Source organism: Pseudoliparis swirei, chromosome 6, assembly GCF_029220125.1.
Source record: "Pseudoliparis swirei isolate HS2019 ecotype Mariana Trench chromosome 6, NWPU_hadal_v1, whole genome shotgun sequence".
NCBI lineage: Eukaryota > Metazoa > Chordata > Actinopteri > Perciformes > Liparidae > Pseudoliparis > Pseudoliparis swirei.
This window is the reverse complement of record NC_079393.1, coordinates 22,127,901-22,146,410: the sequence shown is the minus strand read 5'-3', so window position 1 is coordinate 22,146,410 and position 18,510 is coordinate 22,127,901. Positions and strand designations below refer to the sequence as shown.

The 18,510-nt window shown below is 45.1% G+C and overlaps 1 protein-coding gene across 1 annotated transcript; it reads right to left on the bottom strand.

Annotated features, from left to right (window-relative positions):
• Nucleotides 1–271: 271 nt before the first annotated feature.
• Nucleotides 272–16,625, bottom strand: rspry1 (ring finger and SPRY domain containing 1). Its single transcript, XM_056417369.1, has 15 exons — nucleotides 16,330–16,625; nucleotides 15,213–15,834; nucleotides 8,910–8,962; nucleotides 7,611–7,723; nucleotides 6,538–6,664; nucleotides 6,354–6,412; nucleotides 5,971–6,037; nucleotides 5,092–5,223; nucleotides 4,824–4,939; nucleotides 4,589–4,732; nucleotides 4,400–4,511; nucleotides 4,007–4,109; nucleotides 3,634–3,786; nucleotides 2,734–2,838; nucleotides 272–2,601 (listed from the first exon to the last, which is right to left on the bottom strand). Exons 2-15 carry the CDS (start codon nucleotides 15,608–15,610, stop codon nucleotides 2,505–2,507), a joined length of 1,779 nt encoding a protein of 592 aa, XP_056273344.1. The 5' UTR covers nucleotides 15,611–15,834; nucleotides 16,330–16,625; the 3' UTR covers nucleotides 272–2,504.
• Nucleotides 16,626–18,510: the final 1,885 nt, after the last annotated feature.

Genomic DNA, 18,510 nt, shown 5'->3' with positions numbered 1-18,510 from the left:
GACTGACGATCGTTCGTGTCGACAGTTTAAGTATGTCACACCGTCCTGAGTTGTAATCCTTAGTTTACAATTTTAAGTATAGTGTCTGTGAAAATACTTGTATAATAGTATTCCAGCATGTTTAGTTGCGCATGTTAATGCCAAGTGTTTCGGTAAAAACCCTCAATTGGTGATTTATAATCAGAGTATCTCTCCGGTATTTGAGACAAAAGAATATGTATGCGAGATGTATTTGAGATGTAAATAAACACCACTCAGTCGGACAAAAAAAATATCACATGGACATACATTTATTACAAATATCACAATCCAGGCCACAATAATTCTTCAATCACATCTTTGGGAACTCTGGGGCAAAATTCCTTTAGATGTTTTAAATACGATCCACAATAGATTCTTTACAATCCAGAACTACATCTCTAGCCGTAGAGACAAACAGAACTTCTCTCACCTGCATGTACAGTATTAGGTGCTCCAGGAAATACAAGATAGCCAACAGTGACCGGCCCAGTCGTTTGTCACCGAGAGATGCACGTTACCTTTTAGAAATCATTCCAGTATAGTCTGAATGATCATGCAATTTGGTGGAGTAGTAACTATTCATAAATAATTTGACCAAATACAATTCTAAATTATTCATTGTGCTAATTTTCATCACCAGATTTTTTTTCAGCTAATTGTACAAATGAGTTTTCCTTCAAATCACAAACTCTCATCCCCTGTTTCCAAAGTACATATGTCAGCCAACTCAGAGAGGCTTCAAGTAAAGGATGGACAGAAAACTAGACATTCTTTTGAAGATGGCGAAAGATGGAGAAATGGCTCAATGAGAGCAGAGAGATGTACTGCTAAGTTAGAAAAATCACAAATAGGGTCACCAAAATGTAATCAGGCTGAAAGATACATTTAAAGATATCCTTCCAATCTAAAGAGAAACGTCTTTTGACTAGATCCATTCGTTATGCTGCGATTGGTAGCAGGTGAAACGTACCATTGTATTATTCTCGTCTGGTCATGTGAGCTGTGTAGGTTGATTGCCAATTCATGCCAAGTATTTCACTGCAAAATAAGACCCCAAATGATATCTTAAAAATGACACTGGGATATTTAGTTCACTGATATTTTGGAAAGATGATTTACTTAAAACATTTCACATTTGTTTAAAGCAAATTACCCGTCTGCTAATACAACACTGTCAATCAACAAAACCTGTCGCGCTTCTCAACCAAGTTTTTACATCAACATTAATGAAACAAAATCACATCGTGAGGATTCAAAATAGTCATCTTAATACAGACGACTATTGTCTGACGATCAGAAAATGAAGACGTATGTACTCAGCGAAGCACGACTCACGGTGGCATTAAAAGTTGTTGCCAAATTGTTATCACGAATCAATTCTGACGGTGGTGGAAATTCAATTGTGTATTTCTCCCTCACCGGCTCTTCAATTATAACTTATAATTGTGGAGAAAACATGTGATTTAATTTACAGATGCTGTGTTTGTTGCAAACATGACCGAGACGGAGGAAATAACATCCGAGGAGAGACGAAGCACAAAGAGCAGCTGGGTCAGACGCCTGAAAAATCACTTACTTATAATATAGATTCAAATTTTTATTTTATTTTTCACTGGTTGTCAAACTATATTTGTTCCGTTAACGTCCTCTGTGGTGTCACAGCTGATCTCATTACTAATATTTGTAAAAAACAAATCAGAAAATTAAAATATTGGAATTGCTTCGGCAACTTTAAAGATGTCTGACATCAAAAGTAAAATCGGACACTTTACAATACGAGGTATTTTTTTTCCAAATGACAAACCCTACCAGTGGGAAATCAATCAGTACAGAAAGAGAAGCCGACCAAAGGAAAGGTGTTGGTATGACCTTGAGAAAAGAGAATGAAAATGACACCTCCAGAACACCACGATTCGCACATATCTACACACCAAAACATGAAAGTGAGATTCATCTGTACCTTGTGTTTAATACTGTACAACAGGCCGGGATCCTTTCTGTTACGCAGACGTGTGCATGACGATGAGGGGGTTAAATAGTAGTAGCCTGTGGGCTGAAAGCGCAGAGGGATCCTCGTATCATAGAAAGGATGTCTGGTAACTCTACGCAGGCGCTAGCAGACGACAGATTGTTCCCATCTGTAATCTCGTGAAATTGTTTTTCTGCTTCTCATTTCGGAAACAAACGGCGTTTGTAGAAAGTCGACGATTCTTGGCCACGACTTCTGCAGCGAGTCGTCAGAAGGATACAAAAGAGGAGACAAGTAGGCAAATGGGAGAAAGCTCCTGGGGATCCAGTTCAGGTTGTAATCCCCCTCCTCTCATTTCCCCCGCTCCACCCCTCCATCGTCGCTTCCTCGTACCAGAAGTCAGAGTCCCGGCGTCATCGCGACACCGTGCTCGTCGCCCTGCTGGGTGGGAGGAGGAGGGCGAGGCCGTCGGGCTCGTGTGTCTCTCCTTGCTGGAGAAGCGGCAGGAGGTTGGTCAGGAGACATGAGCAATGAGTCTGACGCGGGTCTGGATGTCCTGGCGGCACAGCGGGCACGTCTCCAACTGTAAGGCACACTCCATACACATGCCACTGGAGGGTGGAGAGACAGATGTGAGAATCCATTCACAGACAGAAGAAAAATTAGACCCGTGTCTAACATATGTTTTTCTTAATAGTTTGGGATTTTCAAGCAGCGTTTGTCTACAGCAGATTCACACGTACCCATGACCACAGGGCCGCAGCTCCGTGTCCGCCATGACGTCACAACACAGCGTGCAGCAGTTGTCTCGGATGCTCACCTGCTTGAGTAAGGCCAGACGCCGGTGTCTGTGAAACACACATTAACATCAACATCTGTTTTCTATGCATATGTACTTATTCCAGTTCTTCACCAAGTTTGCTATAATTGTATACTCAAGCTTAATATATTACTGCCATTGTTTTTTCTTTCTTGCTTCAATGAGAAGTACACCTTTTTCATCCAGTGGAAACAGAACTGCAATAACTCATTTCGTCGTCAAGATTTGAACGTTTCGTTTTGGTAATGCAGACTTCTTGAATCGGCTACGTTCATTCTCCAGGTTGTGTGGTTGCATATAATTGAGATTGGGATTTAATTTGAAGCTTCTCAAAAGATGTTATTTAATACTGGCTGGTAGACCCTTCAAATGGCAATCAAATTCAGTTGTAATAAATCAAATGAACCGTGCATTACATTTCAGTGTTCCACTGCCAGAGGATATTGTGGATGCTGGGTCACTGCCAGGATTTACTGGAAACCCTAAACTCAATAGAGCCTCAACTAAGTGCTGCCAAAAGACTTCTCGGTTGCAGTGTACACATCAGACTGTAAAGATGGTGAGTGACCGTCTCTTGTATAAATATTGATATATTCCTTCAATTCCTCCTTTCTCTACTCATTACATTTTCAAAGAGTCTAAAGAGTTGCTTTAACGCAGCCATCAAACTAATGAGAGATCCAAATCATCCTCGTCCTCTGGACGCCGTGTGCACTAATGCTTCGCTAGCCAGGGGACAGTTAGGTAAGACAACAGCCTTCCCATGTTCCACGCCTATTTTAGGCACTAGAAATCCCTCTGAGGAGCAGCGTCATGGCGTTACCTGGGTAGGATGATCTTTTCACTGGGCAGCAGTGAAGCAAAATCGTTGAAGGTGCTGAACTTCACAGACGGTGGGTGACGGAAAGGCTTGGCCCCAAAGTTAAACTCGCACTGCTGGTAAGACATGAAGCTGGCTGCTGCAAAGAAACCGGACCTGATGCACACAGAAGTGAAGAAGAGACGGGGGTTAATTTGAGAAAAGGGACAGAAGAGAGCAAAGAAAGAAAAAAAAAGGTACAGAAAAGGAGGAAGGAAAGAGAGAGAAAAGGAAAGATGTGTACGAGGAAGAACAGTTAATCAATAAATCAAAACGTGACAGATTAAGGAGGTGACTGTGTGTGTGTGTGTGTGTGTGTGTGTGTGTGTGCGCTTACGTGGCTGAGGAGAAGACCTGTTTCTCCGGCGGCAGCTGATGTCCGTTCAGATAGAAAACCATCTGCTTCTTGCTGAGGTCCAACAGGAAGCCGATGGCGTCTCCTAAACACACGCCCCACACGCAGAATAATAAAGTCTTGGCTCGCTGTTGTTCCTATTATCTGATCCTCCGTGTGGGAGGTTAATCAGAGGCCGGTACTGACGGCAGCGTGTGGGTGCTAAAAATCACAAAATCACCCCAGAGAAACTAAATACGATGAAGCAATTTCTAAACAGATACGTTGGATATCGTAAGCAGGGTGTCTATTCACTTTCTAATGTTCAGTCCGACAAACAAACTTTCTTTGACGTATGTGGTTGAGGAGCAGTAGTGAGCGTGTGAAACTGCATACCCTCCTTCCAGCAGGCGTGAGAGTGAGGTTTACTGCGAGCGTTGTACCAGATGAGCTGCCTGCAGCCATCATACGCACACGAGTACTCATCGTCGCCTATCCCGTAGCCCTCCTGGAAGGAACACACAACATTATGGGACTGTAGAACATCTGGATGAGCTGAACGGTACAGGCACTGAAGAGGCATACGTGGTTGAGGAACTTGCTGTCCTTGGTGGCCCATCCGATTTGCATCACGCCGGATGTGATGACCGTCACCTCGTAGTACCAAACACCCGAATCCACGCAGAATGTGCAACGCACGCTCTCAAAGGACGAGGCATCGCACCGCGCCTGAGGAGGGCAGCAGAGAGGGAGAACATTCATAAATCTATCGGCTGACTGACTGACTGACTCACACTCTCTGACACACACACACACACACCTCGAGTCCAGTCGGGGAGATCTTGAGGTACTCGCTGACGTCATTGCTGTTGAGCATGGTGTTGACGTTGGTGAGGTTGACCTTCTCGAAAGTGAACTGACGGCCACCTTTTAGGACTAGACGGAGATCGACAGAGGAAGCATTTTCACATTTCTTTGTCGATTCACACACACACACACACACACACACGCCTACTTAAAGAGCCTGAAGCATGTGATCCAACCCAAACGTACAATGTGGAAAAGGCATCGCGGCTACTTGTACTCACACAGGTTGTCGAGACTCCATTGTGAGCAGAATCCGACCTGCCTCTTCAGGTAGTCGGGATGCTCCGCCCACGATTCCAGGACAGCGAGTCGATTGCTGATGCACGACTCAGACACCGTTAGCTTGTTCTCACCTGAGGGCAAAGAGATGCACCAGGTGTGTTCAAACAGGCAAGTCACAACTAGACACTAGATTCTGTGGCAACGGATGTCCACGCACAGCCCGTGACCTGCCTTCCTCAGTGACTCTATAACTTTAGCTGCGTTTCGGTTGTAGAGTCTCGCTGTTTCCGTCAAAAACGTCAAGATGAATGTTGCATCTCGTTTCCAAAGCGTGCAACATAGTGCAAAAGCCCTGATTCTCAATGATTGAGTACGGGCGCAAATTGTTGGCAAAAATAAAGTGTGAATCTGCTTCATTTCATTCTTTTTGAGTTGGGCGGAAGAAGAAGCAATCATAACGTGGAGATCATGGAGTTTGAAATGTCCAATTATTGAGTTTTCTGCATCGAGTCCTAATTGTTCATGAGAGAATGCATCAACACTTTGCATCCAGTAACTATTTCCCTGGTGGGGACTTCAAAGAGTATAAAATTGCTTTGATTTTGCATTTGTACCTGCAAGAAATGAACATATATGTTTGAAAAGAGGAACAACTGCTGATGAACAGCACATGTGCATCTCTACCTCACAGCATTGTTTTGTGTGAAATGTAAAAGTAGATAAACTATCAACAAGGAAGATGTAGAAAGCAGAAGTTGAGACGTGCCTGTTGCCATGGCATTCCTTTGATAAGAGCACTTTCTGTCTCATCTTTGCGTTTTGTTTTGTCAGGAAGTCACAAGATTCAAACCGACTCGTCGTCTTCGATATGAACTCACTGGTCTGGGAGAACTTCTCCAAAGCGATGAGGGCGAACAGCATGACAGTGGGGTGGGCTTCAGAGCTCTGGAGGAGATGCACAGAAATGATCATCAGTCGGCAACATTTGTTTTCATGACACTACAACAATAATAATAATTATTATAATAATAGACGTCTCATAACGAGGCCTTCTGTTATTACTTCATTGTGAGAGCGTCTTGTAACCGACAATGACGCAATGCCACTTCTCTTTATTGACTGTAACATCACTCCGTCTTTCTTTTAGGATAAATTCTATAAAAAGCATCGACCCGCATACATCCGTTAGCGCATGAGTTGGGTCACTGACAGTTATGCATCTAAAGTGTGTGTGTGTGTGTGTGTGCGTGTGCGTGCGCACCAGGCTCTCTAGAAGGTACTCAAGGGTTCCAGGGCTCAACAATCCAATACTAGCCGGACCTAAAGACGAAACGTAAAGAAATTGTGTCAAATGGGTCAAAATCACAAGTAAAAAGTATGTTTCAATGTCTAGAAGTCCATAGCGAGCAAGTCAACAGGATTTGAAGTATAAATGTGGACTTTACCAGCCAGTTTCTCTGCCAGGCATCCCAGGACAGCTGTGGTGTTTCTGTGCTTCGCGGGGTTCAGAGCGTCCTGTCGCGCCACAGCCGAACTCAGACTCAACATGTCTGACAGTTTCTGGAGAGCGTCCTGATGGGAGGAGATGGAGCAGTTACTCTGATGGAAGTCACATCAACACAGTTTCTACCAAACAATCCAAACGTTCCCGAAGATGGAGAAATGAAAAGGGACAATTTCAGTCACAATGTTACCAAATCCATACAGGATTTTGATGGGAATTCCCCATAAAAAGGTAAAGTATTACATTCAAGTGGGGGGGAAAGTGAGCACACGCATACGCACACACTACGCTAGTGCTTGCAGTGATTCTCTGGACCAACAGCTGGATAAAGCACACCAAATCCAAACGACTTTATTAACAGAGACAACGTGTTACTAATGCAGCACGTTCATACCTCGAGTCCAGGCGGTGATGTCATACGCACCGCCTGCAGGCGAGTTTTTATTTAGTTTTTGTAGCTGCCGGTGTGTTTGAGACTTTGCATTGTAAATATGAAACCTGCCAAATATGTTTTGTTAGGTGGAGCATAATTCTGTTCAAACACTGGAATGACGACAGAGTTCATACTGTTCAGTTTCATAGTGTGTCCTTTGTCCTCAGGTTACTTTGGACCAGGAGGCAGGGGGTCCCAAACAGATTGTATTTGTCCAAAGGAAAAAAGGGGGGTGGTTTGGGGGAGTGTGGGGGGAGCAGAGGCCAAATGAAAACAATACATGCGATGAAGCCAGTTCCTCGAGGTATAAAAACAGCTGACCATGAGGTTTCTAGCCGTGTCCCATCGTACATAAACAAACCACCAAAATACAGGAACGGCCATGGGAAAGGGGAAGACATACGTATATATATATATATATATATTCTTTTATTAGACCTGGGCTAGTTGAGATTGTTTTCTTTTTCACCTCAGGCCTTGGTCAGTGTTGGGGTAAGACATTTCCAGGTTACAGAACATATCATTTGAAAGTTATTACCCCAAATGAATCCTTCTGTGCCAAACAGTTATTTGCCACTAACCTTGGTGGGCAGGGGACACTCATCCAACAGAAGGGTTATCACTGCAGGGCCAAGCGGATCGTCCAATGGGATCACTCGAATCAGAGACTGGACAACCTCCAACCAACCATCATCTGAGGGGGAAGAGAGTAAACTATTATATTGAGACTTAACGGATTAAAGTAAGCCGACCATTGAGATGGTTCTCCTGTTCTTTCATTACAACAGCACACACTTAGAAAAATAAATTAGCACTCTTAGTCCCAATGAAAACAATTGAACTCTGCTGAACTCACTTTGAGAGATAGGCACCTGGATTATGACTATAAAATGCAGCGTAAATACTAAAACATCCATTTCCTGTCCATTAGACGACTCAACAAGAAACTCCAACACTTGTGAAAGCCTCTGCCAACTGGCTGATGAATAATGTAACATCGAAGTACATAACCACAGGAAGGGACGGGCTTGCTGCTCGGCTGCCATCGGGGTTCAGTGTCTACAAGCGAAGACCCAACTCGGTGGTTGCTGAACCATTTGACGGCAACACCACGCCACGCGAGCATCAAACACCATATGAGCAAGCGCAAGAATTAAAAAAGGCACAACACGCACAATGAGAACATTAGTACCAAAAACACACAACATCAAGTCAAGCTTTGAATAGACTTAAATCCCAATGAAAGTCAGCTCAGTCAGTAAGTAGTGAGCAACACACGACGCTGCAGGTCTTTAACATGTTGGTCCTCAAAACTGTGTTTCTTCTTGACAACAGAATACAGCTAAACCCAAACGCATTACGCTCTCTGCGCAGCTTTTGAACAACACGTATCAATGGCGATTGAGAGAGAGACACATACACACACACACAGTATCAAAAGAGGCTAAAAAGGAAAAACCCATCACTGAACGGAGGGAGATGACTGTCTGCTGATGGCGAAGCTACTGAAATATCACCGCCTCGGCAGTTCTCAAAAACAACCACCAACTCAGCCCGAGGGAGCATATTCAGAGGAGTCTAAATTCCTGTGACTCCTCACCAGGCAATAACGATTACTACAGTGCATCGGATGGTTTACTTTCAACCTGAAGTGTTGTGCACAAGACTAAGAACCGACCAGGAAATCGTGTTGTCTGTTGAGACGTGAGTCACTTTGTCAAATTACTGTTTCTGAGGAGAGACAATGTTCCCACATTTTCCCATTTAATTGCCTCCGTCTCATTACGTCACATTGCTTACCATATCTGTACTATTTTAACTGGATGAAGGGCTGTTGAATAGGTCCGTGCCCAGTGAGTGAAAGAGTGATTTTTCCTTACCGGTCTCTGCCATCTCGTGCAAAGTGATCATGGAGTACGGGGGTTCTTGGTCACTGAAAAACAGAAGTTTAAACAGAATGTGATAACAACTCGTTTCTCACCTGAATGCTCTACTTCACAAACATTAATATATGCGTTTCTTTATGTGTCTTTATGGCACGGTGATCAATGCATACGAGACATTATCAAACAAATGATCCATTCCTCTGTGATAGCAACAGTAATGTTATCTCATGGAGAGAGGAGGGCAAGCGTAGAAGATTTACTTCAGTGGTTGTTGTTTTCGATGATGCTGCCAGTGCCGTTGCTTGTCACGGCTCGTCCCAAGCTGAAAAATTGCTTTTATTATTACAGCCATGACTTCAGCCAACTCCTCAAGCCGATCCTCAGGATTGCTAACACAACTAAGAATTACTGTAACTCAGTTTCCTTTCATTTATGAGTCAAATGTGAGCGCATTCTTGGAAGAGTGTATGAATGTTTCTTACAGGGATGGAAAATTATTTAAAAGACAGTCATTCAAGCTGCAGTATATATATATATATATATATATATATATCTGTATTCTCACAAGCGATTTGTTTTGCTTTATCCTGCAACCAATGTTTAATTATTTGAGTTTGTGACGCACAGATAGTGTACACACTGTAAGGGCACCAGCTTCCTCATGCAGCTCTATCAGCGGTGAAACTGAATAGTTTAACAACTGTCAATAAATCATCTGGTTACTTGGTAGAATAATCATTTCGGCTATAAAATGTCTAATAATATGTCATCTTAACATTGTTTTGCACCGAATCCAGCAAAAACTATCATTTCAAAAACTGCTATAAAAATCGACAGCTCTCACGGATGGAGACAATCTCCACCATATTGTGTTACAACTGCCGTAAATACTGAACCTCAACCGTGATATTCAGTTATTGATCAACAAAGTTAGGTGAACTTGTTTATGACCTGATAAAATGAGAGCCGACAGTCGTGAACAAACTGTGCAAGAATAAATGGCAATGAGGTGTACGTTTTAAATGCAATACGCAGGCAGTTCAACATGTGGCTGAAAATGGTTTCTCATTAAAAAGGTAGACGGAGAAGATGAGGATGTGCTGCTACGAATAGGACGAGACTCCACTACCTGTAATTTACATGATCCTGTTTTAGCAGTCATTATTTAATTTTTCTTATCAATTAGATATCCTTACACTCAACATTCATCATTCCCATGTTTTGCTCTCGAAAGCCACAGAGAAATCCCAATGGGTCATGCTGATCAGCTTTTCTCTCAAGACGAGGATAGCTTATCGGAACAGGAGGATAAAGAAAATAGTGCTTCGGCGTCTACACGGGCCACACAAATACTTCTACTTCATTGCTCATCACTACATCAAGAGAGGGAAAGTCGTACATAAAGGAAGCCGACTTGCACAAAGTGCTCTCTGTGGATGGAGAGCATCACTCTGCTGACCATACATTATAAATATACAGAACCGGCTCGCTGCAGAGCACATTTTAACAATTATCTATTATTATTTATTCTTGTTAAATAACTTTTGTCAGTTTGGTTCATGGTGTTTTTGTCAAAGTTGGAACCTTAAAATGTCTTTTTTAAGCAGGCTTTTTTGGGTGAAATGACTGATTTCGTCATGAATTGTCTAAAGCTGTGAATTTTGATATTAGATTTAATTGGTTGTGAGAAATCCTGGTTTCCCTGGACAAAATAATCAGACATTACCCTGTTACACTTACAGCAAACCACAATAATACGTTCAACCATGCGTAGACTACAAAGATGACGTCAGGGGGAGACAGAGGAGGTGTGATTTGTGAAACGATGTCCCTCGTTGTTGAAGATGTACATTAAAAAAATGTACGAGACTGAAACGGTGATATTAGCGTAGATATATTGTATATATCTAGAGACAGGTGCGACCAAGACAACATGAGAGCATCTCTCACAGCATCTGTTGCAGTACCTCCCACGAGGGACCCATCGATCCAGCGTGGCCGGCGGAGATTGTACGAGCGAACCGCAACAACAACAGTGGAGCCGCTACTACGGGGGACGAAAACATCGAGGCGCGGAATCGGAACAGACTGAGAGTTCAAGCCCACCGTCCACCTTTGCCCAGCATCCTTCTTGCTAACGTCCAGTCTCTGGAAAATAAGATGGATGATTTTAGGGCAAGGATCAGATTCCAACGGGACATGCGGGATTGTAACATCTTTTGTCTGACGGAAACTTGGCTGACCCGCTGGTGCGGATAGAGTCATATGCCCAACCGAGTCCTTCTCTGTTTTCCGTGCAGACAGACGGAAGAGTCTGGAAAATCTAAGGGTGGAGGGTCTGCTACGACGAACAACATGTGGTGCGACCCCAAGAACATTAAGACTCTTTCGTTCCTGCTCGCGAACCTGGAACATCTGACGATCTCATGCCGTCCATTCTACCTTCCCGGGAGTTCAGCTCAGTCATCACCACAGCCGTCTACATTCCACCACAAGCGGACACCGGTACTTTTCTCGGACCTACATGATGTGTTATGTCGGCATCAGAACAAGTATCCAGCGGCTGTGGTGGTGGCTGGGGACTTTAACAAGGCAAACCTAAAAAGTCATGCGAACTTTCACCAGCACATTACGTGTGCTACCAGAGGAAAGAACGTTGGACCACTGCTATCGCCATTCAAGAGAGGCTACAAGGCTGTCTCTCTCCCTCCGTTAGAAATCAGACCATGCCGCCATTTTCTGCTTCCGGAGTATAAACAAAGGATCGCGGGAAGCGGTAGTGACGAGGACGTAATGCGGTGGTCTGACCAATCAGAGGCTGAGCTACAGGGCGCTCTGAGTATTGTCGACTGGGACATGATCCAATCCAGTTCCAGTGCGCCCCAGCGAGTTGCGGAAGTAGCAATGAGCCTCATAAAACGCTTAACGACACCATCGTCCCCACGGTAAAAGTTAGGGTCTTTCCTAACCAAAAGCCGTGGGTTGATAGATCCATCCGTGAAGCTGTGAACTGGGGTACTGTTGCCTATAAGTCCGGTCTTCTATCCGGCCACATGGACGAGTACAAGCCAGCGGTCTATCGACTGAGGAGCGCGCTGAAGGACGCCAAAAGAAGGTACCGAGACAGAGTGGAATCACAGATGGAGCAGCGCGACACCAGGCGCCTATGGCAGGGGCTACGGACTATTACAAACTACCAGAGCAGACCCGCGCAATGGTGAGTGCCGACGCATCCCTAGCGGACGACCTGAACTCATTTTATGCACGGTTTGAGGCTAGCAACAACAGCGCTAGCTCCCGGCTAACAACAACACGTTAATGTAGCCGAGGTGAGTTCTACCGCTGGGGATGAACACACTCTCTGTGACCGAGCACAGTGTGAGGAGGGCTCTGTTGAGGTGAACACCAGGAAAGCTGCAGGTCCAGATGGCATATCTGGGCGAGTACTGAAGACCTGTGCTAACCAGCTAGCTCCAGTGTTCACCACAATATTCAACCTCTCCTGGCTGAGTCCGTGGTCCCGCCTGCTTCAAGAGATCCACTATTGTCCCTGTGCCCAAGAATGCTTCTCCAGCATGTATGAATGACTACCGACCGGTGGCCCTCACCTCGGTGGTCATGAAATGCTGAGAGGCTGATAAAGGACTACATCTGCGCCTTCCTCCCTTCCTCCATGGACCCGCTGCAGTTTGCTTATCGCCCAAACAGATCCACGGATGATGCTGTCTCCCAGGTACTGCACACCACACTCTCTCATCTGGACAGTCAGAGGGGGCTATGTGAGACTGCTGTTCATTGATTATAGTTCAGCTTTCAACACCATAGTCCCTCCAGACTGGCGGCAAGCTGATTGAGCTGGGACTGAACACCCCTGTGTGCTTGGATCCTGGACTTCCTGACCGCCAGGCCACAGGTGGTCAGGGTGGGCAGACACACCTCCAAATCCCTCACCCTGAACACAGGATCCCCAGGGTTGCGTCCTCAGCCCCTACTGTACTCCTGTACACACATGACTGTGTGGCCAGGTTCAGCTCAACACCATCATCAAGTTTGGGGATGACACAATGGTGGTGGGCCTGATCTGCGAAAACGACGAGAAGGCCTACCTGGAGGAAGTTGCTGATCTGTCACTCTGGTGCCAGGACAACAGCCTCATCATGAATGTCACCAAAACTAAGGAGCTGATTGTGGACTTTAGGAGGGCACAACAACAGAGGACGTACTCACCACTGGGGATTAAACGGACTACTGTGGAGAGGGTATAAATACCTGGGAGTCCACATCACCGAGGATCTGACATGGTCAACAAACACAGACACTCTGGTGAGAAAGGCAAGGCAGCGCCTCTACCACCTCAGGCAGCTGAGGAAATTTAAAGTTTCCCAGAGGATCCTTCAGTCCTTCTACTCTGGAGCTGTAGAGGCGTCCTGACAGGAAGCATCACAGCCTGGTTTGGCAACTGCTCCGCTCAGGACAGGAAGGCTCTGCAGAGAGTAGTGCGTTCGGCTGAGCGCACTATTGGAACTACACTCCCACCCTGCAGGACTTGTACACCAGGAGGTGCAGAACCAGAGCCGGCAGGATCATGAAGGATCCTCACCACCCCAACAACAGACTGTTTCAGCTGCTGCGGTCAGGCAGGCGCCTCCGTAGTCACGCTGCAAGAACAGAGAGACTGAGACGGAGTTTCTTTCCTCAGGCCATCAGGATTGTGAACTCCGACCTCACCAGGACCCCACATAGACCCACACAACTGCCCTCTTAGGCACACACACACACACACACACACACACACTTACTGTAAATATTGTGTTGTTTTTTATTGTAAATAGTGTGTACTTGTTGCCCTTGCACATTCCTGCTGAGCATTGCCACTTTCATTTCACTGCACACCCTGTGTGTGTATGTGACAAATAAAACATCTTGAATCTTGAATCTTGAAAAGTACTGTTGCTGGGGTTTATGCTCAAAATATTTTACTTTGCCGTTTGTTCCAAATAAAAGGACACAGGGCTTAGTCATCTCAAAGGCGTGACTTTACCGTGTACCCTCTACGCCTTCCAAGAGTTGTGCATGCGATCTGTGCGTGTGACAACAACTAAACAGCCTTGTGTGATGCGTCTGCTGGAAGACAGCAACGTCTTTGAGTTTGAGAAGCCGTCAGTAACCTGTCATGTGCCAACACCTTGGATGGGTATCGTTTGGGTTTTTTCCGATACCGTTGCTAAACCGATACTTTTAAAACGATACCGGTGCCTAAACGGTGCCTGAACAGATACTTTTTTTTTTAAACGCACAATAAGGACATTAAAAACCTCTTCGGCCATATTCCCTGTAGAAGCCGTTATCATGGAGCACTGACAAATAACGGATATCAGACTGTTAACATTCACAATACATGTTCTCCATTATATGATGTGATATGTATTGTCATGTGCAGCCCTTATAGGGTTAATCATGTCACTGTTTTGATGGGCAAAGAGAACAACCAATCAGAGGGACTGAAGATGACACATGACAAATGAAGTTTTGCTTCTGACAGTGAGAGTTACACTGAAACAAAGTGACGCCCCACGGTCTTTATTCCTCCGTCATTATATTCCCGGTAACACCGGGTATACAGCCGGGACCGCTGTACATCAACATATCTGCTAGCAGACTGTCACATGGTTATAATGGCTAATTTATTATTTATTGGGCTACTTTTATGAATGCAAGACTTGCAATCAACGTTATGGTACTAATCTGAGTTACGGCTGCTCGTCATCATCGGTCTCCCCGTGTTCAGGGGGACCGGTGACGGTCTCCCCGTCGCGTCCAGCCTGACGCTGGTGTGCTCCACACGGGTCACTAGTCACACACGGCGCAGCCTCCGCTGTCAAAGTTAAATATGAGAGGCTCGCAACCTGCTGACAGGGCGGAGTCACCTGAGAAGTTCACAACAATAGTTTTTTTCAATTTCAATCGGCTCAGGCACCGGAAAGAAGCACCGGAATGTGCGTTGCGTTTCGGTCCGGGTAATACCGGTTGTATTGGAACCGGTACCATATTGGCACCGGGTTTCGGTATCCAACCCTAGCCAACACGTCGAGGAAATACGCTAGTGCACCTTGATTTATTTTCCAGAGCCTTATAGCAACATCTAATTACCACTACTAAAGTATCTAAAAGGAAAATATTATTTTTTTGTTGGCTGTTCGTCTCATTGAAAACTCTTTATAAAACTGTACAGACTGCACTGACTCTTCCACCCATCATCTTTCTCTCTATGATGTCATTACTCTTATGAACACTTACTTGTCCACCAGGGTCCTGATGACAGCCAATGTGTCCAGCACCAGGCCATCCACGTTCTGCTTCTTCCGTCTCGGCTCATGGGGCCCTCGCCCTCGGCGTGGCGGCCTGACCGGGTCCCTGGGTCTACTGCTCCGCGCCTCTCCGGCATCAGCGCCTACGCCTGGACCGTGGTCCACCCGCCTAGCTTGTCCCCGGGTTGCCCTCGACGACCCGTGGTGATGATCTTCCAAGTCACTATCCTCCCGGCACACACAGCTATTACCCATGGTTCCAGTGCCGGAGACCACACTGGCAAGGGTCTCCCAGAATGGAGAGAGGGAGCTATAGGTGGAAAGGAAGAGCAGAACCCTTGCGAGGCTCCTGCAAGCACAAAAAGTGATCCAGGTGGCTACTATCATACCATTTGGCGAGTTTGGTTTTGAGGTATTCTTGTCCCAGTGGGCTGAGTGGGGTCAACGTGAATGATCATGCTGTTGCCAAGCAGAGATGTGGGGTTGAGTTTTGGAGAAAAAAGGACAAGTCAAATAGACCAGGAGGGGTCAGGTGATGCAACGGGGGGGAAAGCGTTGAACATCATAGACAGCCCAAGACTCGGTCCAGTTCTCCTCCAGGGCTCGCGTCTCTGTGGAAGTAACACAAAACAAAACAGAGTGAAATTCAAGTCAAGTCTGTTAGATCAGTTTATTTCATGGTTTCGCAGCTGGTCGTGTTTTACCAGCATCAAGGCTGTAAACTAGCCTAGAATACACACCCCATCGGATAAATGGGACGCCTCGGAGAAATACAATACTGAAAAGTAGAATTAAAATATATTAGAAATAAACATTGGCCATTTAGAAGTGCCATTTTCAAGCAGAGCGGCTACTACATTACGTCTACACAATGATCCGTGTGACGTTGTGCCGTGTGCGGAGACACCGTGCCCTGAACCACCGAGACGTTTTTAAACTGTTGATAAACAAGCTATTTTCATTTAGGTTAGCTGGCTAGCAAGCTAGCCACCCACCCACCAGGCATTGTGTCATTAGCACTTCCTTTCGAGGACCCCGAGTCTCACTAACTCATCATGTCGTCCGTAAACTAAAACGGGCCGATGTGAGCCCAAACGCCTACTTACACTGGAGGAACAGCAGCGGTCGACCCACTTCGTTCAGAAAACAGAGCCAACTAACAGCTAACGCTCCGGCTAACCGGCTATCGGCTGTTAGCCCAGGCTGCTCCCGGTGCTCCTGTCACACTGCGCGAGGAGCGTCGGTCTGCGCGTGGCGCTCTCACGCGGGTTCGCTCCAGCGGCACGTTCACATGACCCGTCCGAGGGCCTCCACACGCCGCCACTGAGCTCCGGGACGTTGGTGTGGCTAACAGCTCGCACACATTGTCACGGCCGTTAGCTGTTTGCTAAGTTCCGTAGCGTTTGCGGCTCAACGGTTGTCCATCATCAGCTGTGGCCGGGGAGGCGCGGCTGGAGGAGGAGGGTTTCTGGGGAAGACAACGTCAACAGACCACTGTTCTCCCTTTTTAATATTGTTTTCTTCCTTTCATCGTCCCAGTAGTGTTGCTTCAGACATCACCGTATTTTTTATTTTGTGTATTTTATGTCTGTCGGCCTACCAAGTTCGTATGTTTTACGACAGAGAGAGAAAGATGGCCGGAGGCGGGAATAAATGCAACAAGTTATCGCAATAAAATGTGACATCAGAGGGAAATGCGCAAAGTAAAGAGGCATAAAGTAGCGTTAAACTACATTAGAGAACAGCGCCAAACAAGGCTGCTCCTACAATTGTTTTTAATGGAGGAAAATAAACCAGCATGAACATAAATTGTGTGAAAGGAGGTGAATGCAGAAGACGACTTTCCCAGAGATATCTCTAGGAAAGTCGTCTTCTGCATTCCACCATTCACAAATGAAAGAAATAGTCGTATATTTCCATTTTAAAGGCCACATATGAATACAAGGTGTCAACTTTGAATATTTTAGTCTATATTGTATAATAATAATGAATTCTCATTGACGTACAACAATACATGTGACAGTTTCTGCTAACTTTACAGCTATGAAATTGAATGGGAGAAATCAAAAGATTACATTGTCCAGGTTTTTAAATGTAAAAAAACATGTATTTACACTTAAATACAGTATAGGTCAGGGAATAAGGAGAATGTGACAGAGGGACTAAACCCTGAATTCACTATTATCCGTTTAAGAAGTAGCTGATGTCTGAAATTAATAATGTATTGATAAGATTGAATAATGAATAACCTAGGCCCTGATAACCTAATATAATGCTGTAATAAAATAAGGTATTATCAGGGTGGATGACGCATTGAGGCATTATATGGATTCACTTCAAGCTCCATCTATTCTAAACTAAACTTCTCGTGAATTAAAACAATACCACTTAAATAAGTCAATCATGCATTTATTTATATGGTGTGATGTAAATGGGGACAGTCGTACACCCTGCTTCGGTCCAGGGCCGTATTGAAGGAGTTGTCCCGATACATCCCACTCTTGATCAGGTCTTTGGTGAATATGTGAGACTTCGGGTGGTAAGTACACGGTGAGCTCTCAACGGTGGGAGGGAGACGTCCATATTCACTGGAGCTGGTCCTGTACAGTAGATGCTGGGCCTTTCCCCGCATTGCTGGTCCTCCTTGATTGACTGCTGCAGTTATGCAGGGGAAAACTGGGTTTCCAGGGTTGACACATGTTTGTATCTTTTCCACTTGATGTTCTTTGGAGGCTGACATCATTGCAGTGTCTACAAAATAAACTGACATCAGAATCCACAAACCACAGCTTTAGTAGCCTACCAGATTATATAAAACCAAGCTGATATTGGATAGATGTAGGCCTACAGTAAAACTGAGTGACTCGAATGGTTTATTTTGTTGTGTTTACCGAACAGTGACGTCAACATCAAGTAGGTGAAACAAATGTGTCTGATGAGAATGACAATATTTATAGAAGGATGAGTCTTTATTATTGTTAACGTGATTTACGAAGAGATACAAGCACAGAGCTTCGCTTTGACGTAAAAAGACGTGCAGTTGTGCCAAGTGTCCCACTCTGAACTAACGTTATCACCGGCTGACATTCAAAAGTAGCATCAGCACCAAATGCATTACCCCCTGAATCAAACATTGCATTTCCCATTCTGTTATGGATTAATAATATAGTTATTATATCTACTTACCTTCAAGGCTGGGAACCAACACAATGATTTGCGATGTCTTCCTCAGAGAAGAGACGTCTGGTTACCAGGGAAACCAAAAAACATTACCCACGATGGCCTGT